Source organism: Balaenoptera ricei, chromosome 2, assembly GCF_028023285.1.
Source record: "Balaenoptera ricei isolate mBalRic1 chromosome 2, mBalRic1.hap2, whole genome shotgun sequence".
Lineage (NCBI taxonomy): Eukaryota > Metazoa > Chordata > Mammalia > Artiodactyla > Balaenopteridae > Balaenoptera > Balaenoptera ricei.
In genome coordinates, this window is record NC_082640.1 from 99,999,787 (window position 1) to 100,019,659 (window position 19,873).

At 40.1% G+C, this 19,873-nt stretch overlaps 1 protein-coding gene across 5 annotated transcripts; it reads right to left on the minus strand.

The window, feature by feature from the left end:
- Nucleotides 1-3,853: 3,853 nt before the first annotated feature.
- On the minus strand, nt 3,854-19,651 carry AFG2B (AFG2 AAA ATPase homolog B). Of its 5 annotated transcripts, none has more exons than XM_059913373.1 (8): nt 18,493-19,650; nt 17,302-17,487; nt 12,042-12,200; nt 8,848-9,057; nt 8,136-8,328; nt 6,622-6,710; nt 5,609-5,734; nt 3,854-4,137 (listed from the first exon to the last, which is right to left on the minus strand). In XM_059913373.1, exons 1-8 carry the CDS (start codon nt 19,585-19,587, stop codon nt 3,970-3,972), a joined length of 2,226 nt encoding a protein of 741 aa, XP_059769356.1. In that variant the 5' UTR covers nt 19,588-19,650; the 3' UTR covers nt 3,854-3,969. The 5 variants fall into 5 exon arrangements, 4 of the variants coding, with proteins under 4 accessions (XP_059769356.1, XP_059769355.1, XP_059769357.1 ...); XM_059913372.1 differs by having other exon boundaries at nt 6,622-6,756; nt 8,104-8,328; nt 18,493-19,649; XM_059913374.1 differs by lacking the exon at nt 6,622-6,710 and having other exon boundaries at nt 8,104-8,328.
- Between the last annotated feature and the right edge of the window lie 222 nt (nt 19,652-19,873).

Sequence of the window (19,873 nt, forward strand, 5' to 3'; positions counted from 1 at the left end):
GAGGAAACTACTTAACCTTCATGACTCTCAGTTTATATATCTGTAAAATGGGGACAAACCTACTTCGGCAGGGAGTTGGAAAAAATGTTAGAATGTATGCAAAGCATGTAGCAGTCTGCCTTGCCTGTAGTAGGCATTCAATAAATAGTAATTATTATTTGCAAAGATTTGTTTTATATAAGGCAGATCATAAATATAACTTCTCACCCAGTTACTGACAAGGGTTCTTACTGTGTAACTCGAGCTGTAGCTGGAGACGTTTGTTGATTACTTCAAAGAAAATTCAACATTTTCCGTGGTTTGTATTGAATAGAATCAAAGAAGCCTTTTAATGCTCCTTCTGCAGAATCTCTAAAGCTTCTTTTGTCAGAAGGTTCTAAGAAAAGCCTCAGTTTGTTAATTAAAGATAAATTTTTTTCTAGGATAGAAGCAGGAGAAAAAGGAAATCTTATAGGAATATATCATGGCCCACAAATTAAAATTAAAATGTATAGCCCTTGGGAATTCCCTGGCGGTCCAGTAGTTAGGGCTCCGTGATTCCACTGCTGGGGGCCCGGTTTCCATCCCTGGTGGGGGAAGTAAGATCCTGCAAGCCGCGTGGCGTGCCCCGGGGCGGGGGGGGGGGGGGAAGTGTAGCCCATGCTTAGTAATGACCTTAAACTTAGAGCCCTACTTTGCCAATGTCATTTCTTTTCAAAATGCAGTTTTGTAATAGCCTAGGCATTATTCTCGGAATGGGGCATGGTAAATTAAAAAGAATAAAACACAAGTCCCTTACTTCATGTTTCTTACAATTTAGTGCCTGTAAGTAACTCTAACATGCTCTGTCATGATCTGGTGCCAAAGACCGATGATTAATTCTGACTAATGGGCTCTGAGAAATCTTACCAAAGGTGAGGATATTTATTTGAACATAGAAATAGACAAACCAACTGTAAAGACATTTTGGGGGCAACTAGAGAAACTTAAATACAGACCAGATATGAAATGATATTAAAGGGAGTACTGTTGATTTTTTCAGGTGTGATAATGGTATTATGGTTATTTTTTAAAAAAAAAAAAACACATTTTAAAAGAGATTATATGTGGAAATAATTAAGAAATATCATGATGTTTGGGATTTACCTGAAAATACTTCAGTTAGAAAACGAAGCAAATTTAGCAAAATACTAATTATTCAATCTAGGTGACAGATATGTGGGAGTTTGTTATATTATTAAATGCGTGTGAAAATGTTCAGAATAAAATGTTTTAAAAATTTATAAATTGTATATAGTGTTAAAAAACAGAATTCAACTGAGTCAATTTGAAGATCTAATTGGCTTCATTCAATGGTTCATGAACTAGAAGGGTGCTCCAAGGGATAGTACAAACAGAAGGCTTTTATAAAGGCAGGAGGGTGGGGCAAGAAGTAGTAGCAAAAGAAAATGCTTGTTTCAAGCCAGACTGTCTTCTTTTGGGGGCCAGGAGGGGGCGGGAGGAGGGGGGAGCGGGAAGGAACCGGAGGGGTCTTTATCATGCAGATTACCTCGCTAGTGTTGATCAGGAAATTTCAGACTGGCTATTTTAAAGCTCACAATGAAAACTAGACCCTGAAAGCCGTACTTTCCCTCTTTTGGTTAATGCCCAGGTTTATTGAGCTTGTGTTTAGTCTTTCCCAGAATGACTAACTAGCAGGCACAGTTCTCACCCTTCAAATCTTGGCAGCGCCCCAAAGGAACCCACTCAGGATACTCACCAGCATTACCCTCTGTGGCTGCTCCAAAGCCCAAAATCCCTTGGGGGAGCTTCCCCTCCCCACCCCAATTGCCAGAAACTTCTAGAACCTTCTCTAGCTGCTGCAACCGGGGCTTGCAGGAGCATGGAACCACAGCTACTTAGTTCCCACGCTAGGAATTTAAACTTAGATTTTAATCAGCCCAGCTCAGGCTTTATAAGAAAACTAAAATATCCTTTCATTAAATATTTTTTGTTGGAATTCTTTCTGCCCATCCTTCAGTGGCTGCCTAGTTAGCAGGTTTAGCGAATATGGATTTGCTAAATTTCAGATGGTCTGGGAGTGTACTATTGATACATTGTTTAATGCTGTAATGTGGCTCAGAAAGGAGTTTGAGCTTAATGTAAAGCTGTTCACACGTCCCAGGTATAATACTTAGAAGCTGAAGTGTTTTCTCACCGATTACGAACACAGCTTTTGGAAATTTCCCAGAGCCATCCTCTAATCACACTGAAGCTGAGTCAAAGAAATCCTTGATCTGACTTCATCATTTATTGATTTATTTCAATGAGAGAAGAGTTTTTGTCCTCAGGAGGCTTCCAAAGTTCTGTTGCGAAGTTATAGTTACAGTTTAAAAAGACATTTTCAAATAAAAACTCAGCCTCTAACCAAAGTGTGGGTACTAAATTTCTAGGCTGACCACTAGAAACTTTCTCTAGGAAAAAACAAGGGGCATACAGCTAGAATCTGAGTTAAGGGGTTCAGGCCTAGGGATGACAAAGGCCTAATGGCTGCCTTTTCCTGTAAAATCAATAACGGACAGAACATGAATGAAAATATTCAGAAATCTAATAAAGTTTCTAGGTATTTTCCCTACTACTCAAAAGCAAGAGTCAGGTTGTTAGAATAATTTTAACTGAATTATATTTTATACCTATAAATAAGACAGGCCTTTTCCTTAACTGTTCCCCAATAGTGAGGTTTTGCTTAATAATAGTACTGGCTCCCGTCAGAAACAGAAAACTTTCCAACTGCTTAACATTTATGACTTCATATAGTTCACGCACCATGTTCTGACTGTACCTATACTTCTTTTGAAGCTCGTCTCCTGTGTTTTATTCACTGCATGATTTGTTGGAGGTGCCCGCTCCCAGCTGCCCTATCAGTGCCATGTCTGTCTCCTTCACTTACACTCCTGCACCCTGTATGGCACCTTGTGAGTGAAGAAAGGGTCAGTAAGATGCTTACCAGATATTGTTAGGCGAGAAAAACAAGAGCTACACAGTACCATGCTTTTGGTTTTAAAAAGTTATCTATACATGTGTAATGGACTGGAAAGTTAAATACCCACGTTTTCTTCATGTTTATATTTTCTAGCATTATTACTTTTTTAATAGAGGAAAATAAAAACTTATATATAACCTATCTCCTTAAAAAATACAATTACAAAAGGAAAACTAGTAGCTATACAGTGGAGAAGATGGACAAGATCATAAACAAGTGATCAAAATTAACATCACCAATAATTTGCAGATGTCACGTGCCTCCAGCTGTGATCTGAGGACATGACAGCACATACATATGCTCCACTGGTGATGCATAACCTGAACCTATCATGATGCACATCAGACAAACACAAATTAGGAACCAACTGTTCTATAAAATACTTAGTCTGTACTCTTCAAAAGTGTCAAGGTCAAGAAAGACTGAGGAACTGTTTCAGATTAAAAAAGGCAAAGAGGCTAAAGAGACATGACAACTAAGTGCAGTGTATGATCCTAGACTGGATCTTGTAATGGGAAAACAATTACTATTGGAACAATGGATGAAATTCATCGTCAATAGATTAAAATGTATCAATGTTAAATTTCTTGAATTTGATAACTGCACTGTGGTCATGTAAGAAAATAACCTCATTTATAAGAAATGTACACTGAAATATTAAAGGGATAAAGGGGCATGATGTGTAAAATCTACTTATAAATAGTTCAGAAAAATACTGTGGTGGGGAGGAGGGAGAGGGAGAGAAAGGAGACAAGTGTAGGAAAATGTTAAAAATTGGTGAATCTGGGTTAAGAGTATATAAGAGTTCTTTGTATTATTCTTTTAACTTTTCTGTAAGTATGAAATCTTAGCTTATTAGGCACAAGTTTTTTTATTTATAGGAAATAACACACACAAAGTGTGAAGTTGCAAATTATAGTGCACGTTCACATTTCAGTTAATCCTTAAGCAGGTATGTAAAATAATTTTTAAATATCTTCTAAGTTAGAAAATCCTTGTTTCTGAAATAAGTTTTTATATAAAGTCAAATCCTTGTGACTTAAGGATGGTTTTACAGTCTTAAGTGATTCTAGAAAGTGCTCTTGTTTCACTGTGGTCGCTTCCAGCCCATTTTCTTGCAGAGCCAGCAAGGCGGCCTATAAGAGACAAACAACAGGAAATAATAAATATGCTTCATTTTTGTTTTACAATATATGGTAATACTTTAAAATCTGAACACAAAAATCTCAGTCTCACTTCATAGAATTTCAATATTCATGATGCTAGAAACATTAAGGTAAAAAGTTAAAGTGATTAGAAGTCCTCTCAGTAGACCATCTTTTCTTCTACATTAAATTCTAGCCTTAAATGGGTGGGGGGCTGGGGGGAAAGCAGACTGCAGAATAACGTAGACATTGTGAGTGCATATATTTTAAAGATGAGATCAACTATACTCCAGTATAAAATAAAAAATTTTTTAAATCAACTATATGCCAATAAAAAAAAAATTAAATTAAAAAAAATGAGAGACTATATTCCTGACCTCAGAGTAGGAGTTTTTAAACAGGAAACAGCACTGATCGTAAAGGAACAGATCAACACATACTCGATGACCCACCAATTCTCTTTGTATATGAAATAGACATACACACACACGTATACCAATAGACACGTACAAGATTGTTCACAGCAGCATAATTCATAATAGCAAAAAAGTAGTAACACAAATGTTCAAAGATAAAATGCGTATATAAATGCAGCACATTCACATACTAGAATATTATAAGCAATAGAAATGAACAAACTACTGCTACACACAAAACAACGGATGAACTTCACAGACAGAATCTTGAGTTAAAGAAGCAGACAGAAAAGCATACCGTATGGTTCCATCTATATAAAGTGCAAAATCAGGCAAAACTAATCTCCCCAGTGCTGGAAGTCAGGAGAGTGGTTCTCTTTTGGGATAGAGTGGGAAGGCCCACGGGAAGCTTCTGGAGAGGTGGTTATACAAGTGTGTTCACTTTATGTTAATTCAGTGCAGTATATCCTTCTGATCTGTGCATTTTTCTGAATGTTATATTTAACACAAGTTTATAGAAAGGAAAAACCCACAGTGGCTGCCTTTTTTGGCAGCCAACATAAAGTCTAAATGCCTTAAAGTGACTTACAAGAACCTGTGTGATCTGGCCACTGTCCACTCCACCTCTTCAGTAATGTCATTTCTCACCTCCAATTGCTACACATTTTATTCCTTCTGCCTCAAACACTCCGCTTCTCTCCCTTAGCCTAGCTAACTCCCTAATCATCCTTCCAGTTTCAATGTACACACACCCTCTCTCAGATAGCCTTCTCTGATGCCCCCAGGTCTGGACTGGTGTCCTTCCTAGGTACTCCCACAGCACCGTAACTTCCCTGACTCACAACATGTTTTAATTCAGTATTACCTCTCTGCACCTCCCCCACTGCCCCATCAACCTGTAAGCTCTGAAGAGAAGGCACGGGACCACAGTGGTCTGTTTCACCTCACATGGTGCCTCCCTTTCAGTAAATACTGCCAAGTGAATGAAGTTCTGAATAAATGAAGAAATGTTTTGAACTATAGGTTTTCTTCACTAATTAACTTACTTCTTTGCAGAGGTTTCCAAGATCAGCTCCAGAGAAAAAACAGGTATCTGCTGCTACGTTTTCTAAGGAAATATCAGGCCCCATTGGCATGTTTTTTGTACAGACTTTCAGAATAGAAAGCCTGCCCTGGAACAAAATAAAAAATAATATGTTTATAACCTTACAACATTTATGTCTGACACAATGCTGTATTAAAACATTTCAAGTTAGAGTTTTCTATCATATTACAGAGAAAGTATATATATTTCAGAAACAAACAATAAGAATCACTTCTCAAGAAGTAAGAAAGTAAATGTGACATCATGATACATTTTAATATTTTTATAATTAATTAAAAAAATAGCCAGCCACAGATATAATCTTTAAGAGACTTGATGAATCTCTCTTTTGGGTACAAACAGTCCCATCAGACATGGTTCAAAAGCAAATACATAAATTATCAGACACAGTTTAAAAATAAAATAGATATAATTTTTTTCCCATCCCTTCAAAATCTGATAAAAGCCTAAGGAAGGAAAAAAATTCATTTTCTGTGTCTTTCACCACTCACTGCCAGTGGCTCTGGATGTGAAGGGCAACGGATTTACTGATTCTTTGGCTGTGGATACATTGTATAATCTTTGTAACCTCAGATTTCTCCACTGAAGAATAAGAATGCTGACCCAGATAACCTCCAAAACCCTTTTAACACTTTAGGATTCCTCCATTCTAGTTGCAAAATAATGTTGAGTAGACTCAATAAACTCAGTATTTTGAGTCTTCCACAAAAAGGAAATTACTACCTTGCTTTTAGGCTTATGTTTCTCTGAAAACAGGGCCAGAGTACCCAGCAAAAGCAGATGAAAATGATGATTTATGACGGGCCCAGGTAAGGAAAAACGTGGAATCCAATACAGGACACACACCATGTATACCTACACCAGTAAGGGATTCAATTCTGCCGTCTTCTTAGAGCTCAGACACTGATGTGTTGTTAGAAATGCTCACACAGAGTAAATGTGCACAATGATTACCTTTTCATCTGGAGGTGGAATATAAATAATCTTATCTAATCTTCCAGGCCGTAACAAGGCATCATCTAACACATCAGGTCTATTTGTTGCTGCAACAATCATGACATTGCTATTAAAAACTTCCTGAAACTCTAGCTGAGGGAAAACATACAACACAAAGTAATGTCAATAAGTTGTTAACTATTAAATGTATTTTTTTTTTAATTACAAATCAGAAGGTCCATTTGTTTCTAAATAGGGGGGTATTTTTTTCTTGGGACTAGAATGCTTACATTTCCTTTCCAGACCACCTTCTCAATATCAACGTACCCCAGAAACAAATTATTATCAAAGAGCTACTCTGTGTACACATTGAAGGGAGTGATCAATCCTGACGGGGCATCTCTCAGTGTGAGAACTGATGAAAAGCTTTACACCACAGCAGAGAACATCTACCTGTTGACCTAAATGCACCTGAGCCCCAGTGAATGATTACAACTTAAATGGACAACTTGAAAAGACAGAAGCATCTGATTAACACATGCATAGCTCTGAAAAGTCTTCGCTCTCATGTTCTTGAAGAGGGAGATTTATTTTACCTCTTTGTTTTCCTTCCACAGGTAGAAATATGACAATTAACATAAGCTGCATTTATATAAATCCTGAAGATAAGAAATATCTAAGAGCAACCAGAGCAAGGCCTTACACATGCTAAGCATTCAAAATTGTTGAACTTAATTATCATAGCAGTTCTCCAGTGATGTGATCTCTCAAAGCAATGAGTTTCCTATATCTGCAAGTATTTTAGCAGAGGCTGGGTAAACACCTGTCAGAGGCTATAGAAGGAAATCCTGCATGATGAGGAGATCTGATTAGAAAACCTGATGGGTCCCGTCAAATTCTAGTGGCATATGTTCCTAAGAAGCTGTAAGACTGTCTTTCCATGAAACAATTTAAAAAATGGGAAACAAGTAAGAACAAGAAAAAAATAAAAGAAAAAAAATTATCTGTCAGGAATTACTTAAGGATACCAAACTCTATATGGAGAAGGCTCAGAAGAGAGGAAGAGGATTTCCAAGGTCACTTTAACTTTGTTATAACCAAGGAAACCCATTCCACAAGAAAACTGAAAATTTTCAATTACTGATCATTGGAAATAATAGTCTGTTTTGTTTCATTTCACATAAACAATTTTAGAAAGGGATGAACACTAGTTTTTCAGGGTATAAAAATAAGAAGAAACTCCCTTCTCCACTAGCAATATGTAGTTATGTTTCTAATCTTAGGAAAAAATTCACATTCATATATATCTAAGATACTTTATTATAAAATTTGCCTCACCTTTCCCAGGTAAATCACTATTTTACCAGCTCTGTAAAAGTCCTAAGAGTCACACTGAAATTATATAATTCTATGAAATGAATCCAGCATAGGAAAAGCTAGTGTAGATGCATTCTACTTAATGCTGGCCTGGATTTTTGGTGTATTCTGGCTAATAAATACCTCTTCGTTTTTTTCCAGCTCGTTGTATTTACCATGTTGATCTGATTTACTTCCTCTTCTCTCTATAGTCTTCAATCCAACACCATCTAATTCATTTAGGAGAACAGAAAGAACACGCTCTTGAACATTACATCCTGTTCTGCTGATTGATCGAGAGCCCAAGATTGAATCAATTTCATCCAAAAACACAATTGCTGGAGTATTTGCTCTTGCTTGTCGAAATACCTTTTGTTCGAAAAATGGAAATATTTAAAAGCTATTCATCATGCCTTATTCATATGAATGTATGTTTTCTGCATTACTCTGTATTTATAATTTTTTAAGTATAAAAAGAAGAGAAAGATTCTAAATGTCTAAGAACTAGGGAATGAATAAATAAGGAATAACAGTATTATATAGGGGTTAAAATCATATTTTCAAAGAATATTTAATATTATTGAATTTTAAAAGTGATAATATTAAGTTAAAAAATCACAGATATATATTACATCCACCCAGTCCCTGCCCAAGGAAACAGAAAGACAAAGGAAATTCACCAAAATGTTAACGGTAGGTAGAGGAATTATGGAGGATTTCTTATTTACACTTTTCTATATTTTCTAAATTTTCTATACACAATCAGGTATAACTTTCCTAATAGGAAAAAAAGCCAGTTATATTTCAATAAATAAGGTTTATCCTTAAGGCATGAAACAAAAATTCAAAAGTAAACTTAACTGCATGAGGGAAAATAAAAAAACAAACCTGAGACAAGATTTTTTCTGAATCTCCAACAAAAGGTGAAAAGAGATCAGCTCCGCTCACTGAAACAAAAGAGCAATGACAGCTCGTGGCCAGGGCCCTCACCAGGGTGGTTTTAGCACACCCAGGGGGACCATACAGGAGAACTCCCTTTGGTTCTGTCAGGCCCATCCTAACAAATTCCCGAGGGAATTTCAGAGGCCATTCAATGCTCTAAAAGTACACAAAAAGAGACAGGACACAAAAAGAGAGAGTTGTTTTAGTATAATGATGAACATCAAAAAATTCAGTAAATTCATGCATTCAACAATCCTCAGGTACCTGCTATGAGCTGGAAATGTGGTCTGATCTCCACACAGCAGCCAGTGATCTTATGACCTAAGTGAGGTCACATCACTTCCTGCTTAAAATCTTTCAATGAGTTCTCATCAGAATTAGAATAAAATCCAAATCCAAACCCTAACTTACCACTGCTTACAAGGCCTCACATAACCCATCGCCCAAACACCCCAGTTTGTTCCCATCTCACGGCCTTTACCTGCTAGTCTCTCTCTGCCTGAACACTCCCTTAAGATCTTTGTGTGCTATCCCTCATCATACATGTCTCCACTCATATGTCATTTCCTTGGAGAGGTCTTCCCTAACCACTATAGTTAAAGCAGATCCTCCTCCTAGGCGGTCTACGCTACTACCCATCTTCTACTTTTGGAGCACTTATTCATTTGCTATCTGAAACTACTATTTTTCCATGTTGAGTTTGTCATTCTGCTCCTGCTAGAATGTAAGTGAAGTTCACCTGTAAATCCCCATCACCTAGAATGACACCTTCACAAAGTAGGCACTCATAATAGTAAGTAAATCCTCACTACCTCTGAGGTAGGTGGTTTTGTTATCATAATAACTTCACAGATGCAGAAACTCGGGCTTAAAAAGTGAAGTAACCCGCCCAGATCTTATTATCTTATTGCTAGCGAGGCAGCAGAACTAAGACTAACCCCAGACAGTGTAGATCAAGAGCACAAGCTCTTAACTACTGATATATTGCCTCTACAGAAAAGGATAGACAAGACCCCTGTACCTAGAAACTCCTATTTTAGTTGGGGAGACAGGCTTGTAAACTAACAAGCAGACCAGAGAAGGGCATTCCACAGACAAGGAACAGTATATACAGAGACACATGAAAGCATCCAATTCATCTCCCAACAGTAAGCAGGAACAGAGGGGAGGATGAGGGAGGCAAGATGCGATAGAGCTGAAGTGGAAGTAGGGTTCAGATCACATTGGGCCTTGACAGTTTTAGTCAACAATGAGGAAGCCGTATAGAGAATGGATAGAAGGAAATGAAACTAGAGGGAGGGAGACCACTTAGCAGTCTCTTGCAAGGATTCAGACTACAAAAATAATAAGGCTTGATGTGTCACAGGCAGCGGAGGTGGTGTGGGAGGGATGTATATGAAACATAAAAGGTAACTGTATTTCACGCAGGGGAAATCCAGAGGGGAAGTTACGTGATGCATGACATGACCCCATGCATTTAGAAGACAGGTTTCTGACTGAGGGGATGGGGTGACCGGCTGTATTCACTGAGGGAGGGAATCCAGGTGTAGAGGTGGAACTGATTAGCTGAACTTTGGTCATGCTGAGTTTGAGATCCCTGGAAGTTATCCAGCAGGCAGGCATTTAAGTAGTTCTAATGATCAAAAGAACTATCTGTGCTGGATATAAAGATTTCTGAGTCAGCAGTTTTCAGGGGACAGCTGAGGCCTGGGACATTGAGGAGATCAAAGGCTCACTCAGAAAATGCAAAAAGAAAACTCTCAGGAGCTTGGAGAACTAACATTTAAGGTAGGGGACAGGAGTGCTCAGAAAGGCAGGAAAGCTTAATATTCAGAGCTAAAGAAACAGTGTTTCTAACAGCAAGGTGTTACTCATCTCCCGCATGTATTTTGTGAAGATTAAATGAGACAAAGCATGTAAAAAATTAGGGGGGCTTCCCTGGTGGCGCAGTGGATAGGAGTCTGCCTGCCAACGCAGGGGACACAGGTTCGATCCCTGGTCAGGGAAGATCCCACATGCTGCGGAGCAACTAGGCCCGTGCGCCACAACTACTGAGCCTGTGCTCTAGAGCCCACAAGCCACTACTACTGAGCCCGTGTGCCACAACTGCTGAGGCCTGCATGCCTGGAGCCTGTGCTCCACAACAACAGAGGCCACCACAGTGAGAAGCCTGCACACCGCAATGAAGAGCGGCCCCCGCTCGCTGCAACGAGAGAAAGCCCATGTGCAGCAACGAAGACCCAACGCAGCCAAAAATAAATAAATAAAATTAAAAAATAAAAAATTAGGGCATATTATAAACGTGCTTATCCAAGGACACAAGGATTCCAGGGTTCACTGTAGATATAGCTTCCAGTTAAGACGAATAAATTATAATTGATACTTATAAATCAGTCTTGTGTGTGTGCAATTAGAGAAACCTACTTCCTTATGGCAGGATCACCCAAAGGGGTATTGGCAAAATCAACTGCTGAGCCTGCAATGCAGGTAAGAAGGGCTGAAGAGAGCTGTGTCCCTCCACAGCCACTGTGAGAACCAGTATCAGGTAGCCACCCAGGCCATACTGACTTGTTTATTATAATTTTGTGTTTTTACCAGTCCCAGGGCAAACTCAGGCCTATGAACAGAGAATCTGTATTTGTATAGCCCATGAACTAATAAGAATCATTTTTACATCTCCAAATGCTCAAAAAAAAAAATCAAAAGAATACTATTTTGTGACATGAAAATTATATGACTTAAGTGTCCATAAATAAAGTTCCATCAGAACACAGATACTCATTACATACTGTCTACGACTGTTTTCGTGCTACAATGGCAGGGTTGAGTGGTTGCAACACAGAGCCTAAAATATTTACTCTCTGGCCCTCTACAGAAAAGAGTTTACTGACCCCGGTCTAAATTATAAACTCTTTAGAGCAAAAAGCAAACAAAAAGAGGGTGAGGCAGGAAAGTATGAAAAATAATATTTGATGCCTATAGGGTCCAGTTAAATAAGGACTGAAAATCGACCATTAGATTTAGATGTTAGGATCGCATTAGTGATGACGGCAAGAAGTTTCAGTGCAGCCTGTTTTCACCATAAAGCATTACACTTAGACTGTCATATTCTACTGGCTTAAGCAGATTCTCTATCTCACCTGTTTTAACTTCAGTTTTACGTCTTCAAGGCCACCAATCTGCTCCCAGCCAACAGGCTTGATGTCCATCAGTCCAATGACACTTCGAAATGAAGAGGGCTGGATCTTTTTAAAAGCTTCAAGGAAGTCTGTTTCATCAATCATTGGATTGTCCTGGTTCTGAAGAAATCCACCCCAAAAAGCAAAATCAAACCAAAAATCAGGTGGGCCTTTTTTGTGGTACACAAACACAATTACTTTTTAATTTTAAATCCTCTTTTGAATTTATACATCTATTTTGTTATGACTATAAAGAAATTTGTAACACATGGTATAAAAAAATTAAATGTCTCCCCCTCAACTCCACCAATATTCATCCCCAGAGAATGTCAACAGTCTCCTGTGTATTCTTCCAGTATGTTTTATGACATATGTATGTGCTTTCAAAGAGATACACAAATGCGACCATACCATACATATTAATTTGTACTTTTTCATTTATCTTAGAAATCTTTTCATGTCACCTAATACAGCTCTACCTCATTCTTTTTGACAACTGCATATTGTATGAGTATTTTAACGACATCCTTCTGTTGAACGTAGGTTGTTTCCAGTCTTTTGTTATTAAAAACAAAGCTGCAACTGAAAGTCCTTGTGCACATGCTCAAGTATTTTATATAATAATTTCCTCAAAGTAGAATTATTGTGCTTAAGAGTATGCACACTTACAATTTTCACAGCTACTACTAAACTGTCCTCAAAGCTGCACCAATATATGAAGCTGTTCTCCCCACACCTCTCCAACAATGGACATTACCAAACCTTAAATTTCTGCCAGTGTGACAGAGGAAATGGTGCTCACTATTGTGTTAATTAAATTTCTTTAATCAAGAGTGAGGTAGAGGAAATAATGGAATTAGAAAATCAGTTTTGCAACCATCGCAGTAAAGGCTGTTTAGGGCAAGAATCAATGGATGCTAATCTAGGGGAGGGAAAGTTTGATGAGGAACAGGATATCTGCATTGTCTCAGAGGGTTTCCTCACAGATTTCTTATTAGTTGCAAAGGGAAAAATAGCAGCTATACAGTAGATAAACTGGACAAAACCTTGACTGATTGATCACATCAGTCACCATTAGGGACACCACCAATGAGGGGCAGGTGGACGTATTGTGCCTCCACATGTGACATCATAAGAAGGACACACTATCACTTATGTAGTATCCCCAATGGGCATGCATAACCTGAATCTGACTATGAAGAAACAGACAAACCCAAACTGACAGAAGTCCTGTGAAATCACTGACCTGCATCCTTGAAAAATGTCAATGTCAAATGTCGCACACATACCAAAAAAGTGCTAAGGAAGCGTTCAAGATAAAAAGAAACAACAAACTAAACACAATACATTATCCTGGACTAGATCCTGTACTGGAGGAAAAGAATGTTACAAAAATTGATACAGTTAGCAAAATTAGAATAGGAACTGTAAATCTGACAACATTTTGATCAATGTTAAATTTCCTGAATATAATGAGATTATACATACTTGTTCATAGGAAATGGACATTAAAATATTAAGGGATAATGGGTTAAGATGCATGCAACCCCTTCTCAAATGATTCATAAAAAAACAATGTGTATACCTAGGCAGTTGACCCTTGAACAACATGGGAGTTAATCCTCGTTTAAGTAGAGGTGGCCCCCCATATCTGCCGTTCCCCACGTCTGTGTAGATTCAACCAACCCCAGACCGTGCAGTACTTATAGTATTTACTATTGAAAAATATCCATGTATAAGTGGACTGGTGCAGTTCAAACCTGTGTTGTTCAAAGGTCAACTGTACAGAGAGAAGAAGAGAAAAGAGAGAATGATAAAGCTAATTTGGCAAAATGTTAAAAACTGGTGAATTTGGATAAAGGATTTAGCAGGAGTTCTCTATATCATAACTCTCCCTGAAGTTTTAATTATTTCAAAATAATAAGTTTTTAAAAAAGAAAAAGAATCAAAAGACTAATTTTTAAAGAAAGTTGAGGATTTTTCATGTGTATAAGCCATTTATAATCCTTTTACTGTCAACTATCAGTTCATATCTTACTACCCATTTTCTCTTGGATTGTTGGTCTTTTCTTATTGCTTTGTGAGAGTTCTTTCTACACCAAGGAAATTGGTCTTTTGTCATGGGCTGAAAGTATTTTTCCCAGTCTGTCTCATGTCTTGCCTTTGCTTATAGTATTGTTTGTTTGTTTGTTTTGCTTTTGAACTTGTCATCTTTCTTTCTTTCTTTTTTTAATAGCATTGTTTTGCCATTCTAAAATGGTCAAATCAGTAAATCATTTCCTTTCTGGTTATTAAAAACTTATATTTCTATTTGTAATATCTGTATTATATTTAAGTATTTGCCCTCTTACATCAAATTCTGAACATTTAGTTATCCCAAAATTCCCATTTTCAATAACAAACTATTTTATCCCATTTATGAAAGATTAAATAAGTGAATATGTATACGTGGAGCTTTTCTGAACAGTGTTCCTAAAAAATGTCAATAATTATAATCTCTGGGAGGTGAGATTTCAGACAATTTTTACTTTCTTTATAATTTTTATCTTGTTTAATTTCTCACAAAGAATGCTATTAAATAGTTTTCTGAAATAGTGCTTTTTTTTTTTTTTTTAACTAGCTAGCAGTATTAGATATTGGGTAACTGAATACTAATTAATTTTTAGGTAACACCAACTAACATTTGAAAATCCCATTTACACTTGCAGATTACTTGTGTGTACACTATTCACTTGATTTTCATAATCCTTTCAGGCAGATAAAAATCCTTTCCCCTCTATGTGTATATGTGTGTGTGTTAAACTGTCTTTCTAACCCTTTAATAGGCATACTTGACAAAAAGCTGAACAAACTGTGACGTGCCCTTGCCTGCCCTGGCACAGACAGAGGCGGCAGCAGCCCCTCAGCTGCCTGGGGAGGGAAAGAAGAAAAAGATGGAACCAGTACCTTCCCAGATGCCTCTGTCCCTTCTTCCTTTTTGCCTTTCTTTCTTCCACTTCCCCTGGTTGTTTATGAACTGAGCCATCACCTGTGGTAACTATGCCTGGGCAGGCCCCTCCTGAAGTAGCAGTGGGCTCCACCCTAGGACGGCTGCAGCTGGATGGTCCACCTAAGCCAACGTGCTTAAGGTCAAACCTGGAACTTCAAAGCAGAGGGAATTCTAAATGTCAACCTCCTTTCCCACACCCTGGTATTCTTGTCCTCCCCTCAAGAGGCATATATCCTCAAATCTTCACACATGGGACTTGTCATTAAATCTTCAAGCAGTTTTGGTTCTAAACCGAAAAGATGAGGACTTACAAGTTCACATAACTCCTTCCCCACCTTTGGTGTAAGAGTAAAAATAAAGGAAGAGAAAATGAGGAAGGATATAAATGACCTAGGTAAAAAGGTTTTCAAAATTTAGGATGATAAATCATCCTTTTATAGCTTAAACAAACTCAGAATTAGGTTTTAAAAAATTATAATTTTAACGTTACAACAGAATCCTCAGCATGCTGAAAATAATTTTTTTCTGAAGGGGTTTAGGGATTCAGGATGACATTACATAAAAGTGAACAGATTTTCCAATCTATAGTGTTGATAACTACTATATTTAAGATAATATCCTAACTATTTTTAAGAAAAGCAGTCATGAATTAAGGATTTGAATGTCCAAGATGAACTTAAATAAAATTCCAGGCACCTAAGCATCTCCTGAGTTAGAAAAGCTTATTTTCCCTTCAAGATGCTTATTAACAACAAAGGGAAAAATAGTATCTTGACAATGGAGAAATCTCAGAGATACCACCTTATCCAAGAAATCAAAGTTAATTTCACCAGTAATAGGACAAAGATATATCATTTCCTACCTAACAGATGCAATGAGAAGAACACAGTATCATTTCTGTGATATTTCTGCCAAAAATGCAAAACCTGAATCAAATCATGAGAAAACATCAGTCAAACCCAAACTGAGGAATATTCTACAGAATAACTGAACTGTACTTTTAAAAAATTAAAGTTGTAAAAGAAAGACTGAAGAATGTTTCTAGATTAAAGATTAAGCAACCATGACAGCTAAATACAATGTGTAATCCTGGATTAAAAAATATTTTTTTCTTTTTTCCTTTTAAAATTTTTGCTACAAAAGAAATTAGTGGGACAAATGGTGAGATTTGGTTAAGGTCTATATAGATTAGGTAGAAGTATCGTGTCAGTGTTAATTTCCTCATCTTGATAATTGTACTGTGGTTTTAAAGTCCTTGTTTTTAGGAAATACACACTTAAATTTTCAATGCTAAAGGGGCATCATGGCTGCATTTGAGAGTATGAATATATATATATATATACACACACACACATAAACATTCATACACATGAAGAGAGTATGATAAAGCAAAAGTGGTAAAATGTTACATTTGACGAATCTGTGTGAAGGATATACAAAAATTCTTTGTACTATTTTTGCAACTTTTCTCTAAGTCTGAAATAGATTCAAAATAAAACAAAAATTAAAAAGAAATAGGTTTGCTTCTTCTGGGGCCACACTCTCTTTTTCCTGACTGCTCTGGGCTTCAGCACTAAAGAGTTACTATGGGAGTGGGGGAAAACGCTCTGGGCAAACCTGAAGAACTCAGCTCTCTGTCCCTACTTTCAGTCATATACTATTTATATGGAGTTCAGATGTAAAAATATATGTAAGAGGACTTCCCTGGTGGTGCAGTGGTTAAGAATGTGCCTGCCAACGCAGGGGACACAGGTTCGAGCCCTGGTCTGGGAAGATCCCACATGCTGCGGAGCAACTAAGCCCGTGCACCACAACTACTGAGCCTGAGCTCTAGAGCCCACGAGCCACAACTACTGAGTCCGCATGCCACAACTACTGAGCCCGTGAGCCACAACTACTGAGCCCATGCGCCACAACTACTGAAGCCTGCATGCCTGGAGCCCATGCTCTGCAACAAAAGAAGCCACCACAGTGAGAACCCCACGCACCGCCACGAAGAGTAGCCCCCGCTCACCACAACTAGAGAAAGCTCGCGCGCAGCAACGAAGACCCAACGCAGCCAAAAATAAATAAATAAATAAATTTATTTTTTTAAAAATATGTTAAGAAACAGCTGTCGATGGTATCAAAAGTTTGAAGAAAATGTACTTACCACTTTTTTTAAATCTCCAAATTAACTTGTTACATTAATAAAAGGGTTCACATAGAAGGTCATAAATCAATCCTTCCTACCTTCTCACTATGAAGCACAGCGTGCGTGGCAGCCTCCCTACAGAGTGCGGTCAGGTCTGCGCCAACATAGCCAACCGTCATTTCTGCAAGGAGGCTCAAATCGACTTGACTGGAGATGGGCATCTTTGAGGTAATCACCTGTAGAATCGCCTTTCTTTGTCTAAGTGTGGGAGTGCCAATGACAACCTATGTGCAAAGCAAGGGAAGAAAAAGTTTACAGCTTAAAATATTATTTTTTTAATCCTCACAAACATGTATAATAATTTAGCGAACAAATTTGGAACTATTACTGTGTACTCTTAAGCATACCTTAGATTCTGAATACATGAAAATCCTTATCTTCCAGAGGAGTAACACTGGCTAGAAAGTTGCACAGTTAAAATTACATATGTCATTTAATAAGTTTTTGTTATTTTTGAGAACCTACCACGTTCTAGGAGCCAGTAAACTAGATAGTCTATGTCCCTGCTCTTATGGAGCTTATTCAGGAGACAGGTACTACATGGTGGAGAAAGAAATCCACCCAAGTTCTAAACAGATTATGCTAAAGTGGGCAATTATCACCTGTCTCTTTAGAATCCTACCACAAAGTTCAAACATCATTTAAGTAATCACTATTCAAAATATTTAGTAGAAATCAAGAATGAATTTAGGATTGAAGTTTATAAAATAGGACAGCTTTGAATATTCAACCTTCCTGGCAACTCAGGGAGCAATTGTGGGATAGGAGGCTGGCGTTCGGACAAGGAATGAATAAATCTAGAAGAGTTAAATGTCTGCGCTGATTTAGTCCTTCCCTGCCTTCCCCCTTATTTCAATACATTTGTTTCTTGAGGCTATCCTACTTTAAATTCTCATTCCAGATCCGTAAGAGTTTAATATGCTTGTAGCAGTCCTAGTTCCCTTAAAAACTAACACTACTGATTATAGTACTCCCCATTCTCAGGACCTGCACAACTCATCCCTAACGGCCCCCTTGCTTCTCAGAACAATTTGACTCTGGAGGGGGAAAGGGTCCTGGCTCGCAGATCATTTGTGGAGCAGAGAATGGGTTCTCTGCTTTACAGAGCCCCACTCCAGCTTCACTGACTTCCAAACCTAAGTGGCAAACGCCTCGGGGCAGCCAACCAGGGCCAGAAGAGGCCGGGGTTCCAGGGTTAATGGGCTAGCTGGCTGAGCCTATTTACCTACCTCTCGGTCGAATCTCCCAGGTCTGCGCAGCGCTGGGTCTAGCGCGTCCGGCCGGTTGGTGGATCCCACAACCACCACCTCCCGGCCCTCACTGATGCCGTCTAGCAGCGTCAACACCTGGGCCACCACGCGGCTCTCGGGGGCTTGGTGTGGGTCGCCCCGCCGGGGACACAGGGCGTCCACCTCGTCCAGGAAAAGAAGGGTGGGCCTGCGGCTGGCCAACTCCCGGGCGTGCTGGAAGACCCGCCGCACGTTCTCCTCGGTCTCCCCGGGCCGGGAGCCCTGCAGCGTGGGGGCACTCACGGCCACCAGCTCCGCGCCCGCCTTTCGGGCCACGGCCCGCACTAGCTGGGTCTTGCCCACTCCGGGGGGGCCGGCCAGGAGCACCCCGCGTGGCACTTCTAGCCCCAGCGAGGCCAAGGCGCGGGGGTAGCGGAGCGGCAGGTGGAGGAGCTCCCGCAGCGAGTCGGCCGCCTCGGAAAGGCCCCCCAGGGGCACCTCGGGCTGCGGCTCCGCTTCCGACGGAGGGAGCCCGCTCAGACTGATGTGGGTGCGAGGGGTGACCAGCCCGGCCGGATTCGGGTTGGGTGCCCCGCTGACGATGTGCAGGGCGGCCACCGGGCCGGGAGCGCCCGGAGGAGCGGCCACCACGTGGCCCAGAGAGACCGGACGGTTCCTCAGCAGCTCCTGCGCCGCCTCCAGCACCGCAGCTGGATTTGGGGCACCGGGCACGCCCGCCAGCTCCCGCAACACCGGCCACACGGCGAGATGCCGAAGGGGTGGGCAGGGCACTAACCGGAGTCGGCTCAGGTTGAGACTCCCCCGGGACCCCGGCCCCCCCGCTGCCGCCCCCGGGCTCGCGCACTGCGGATCCAGTTGCACAAAGCCGTCCGCTCCATCCCGCCGCGGCCAGGCGGTGCAGAGGCAGGAGCCGCCGTCAGGCAGCGAGATCTCCACCGCCGAGCCCAGGTGCGCGCCTAAGGCGCGGAAGGCCGCCGGGCCCAGGCGACAGCGCTGCGTGCCCCGGTCCCTAGCGTCGACGGGTAGCAGCTTTAAGAGCGGCCCTTCGGAAAAGGGACCTGAGTCCGGAGCCATTGCTCACAGAAGACGCAAGGCCCAGGAAAGTGGGGTAGGAATTCCACCCGGGCCAGAAAGACCGGTACACAGAGCTCCTCTGCCGGAAGCACGTGATGCGCATGCGCCAGGGATCAGTTGCCGTTCCCTTACAGGAGGCAGAAAGGACCAATCGGAAAGTTAGACGAAGTTAAACAACGCTCGGATCCTCGGGGCTAGTTTGCTGTGGTGCTGGGATTGATGAACTCCAGTCGTCCTTTCCATAGCTTTACGGACAAGGCCTTCGTCACGGGTGTCTGGGAGGCAG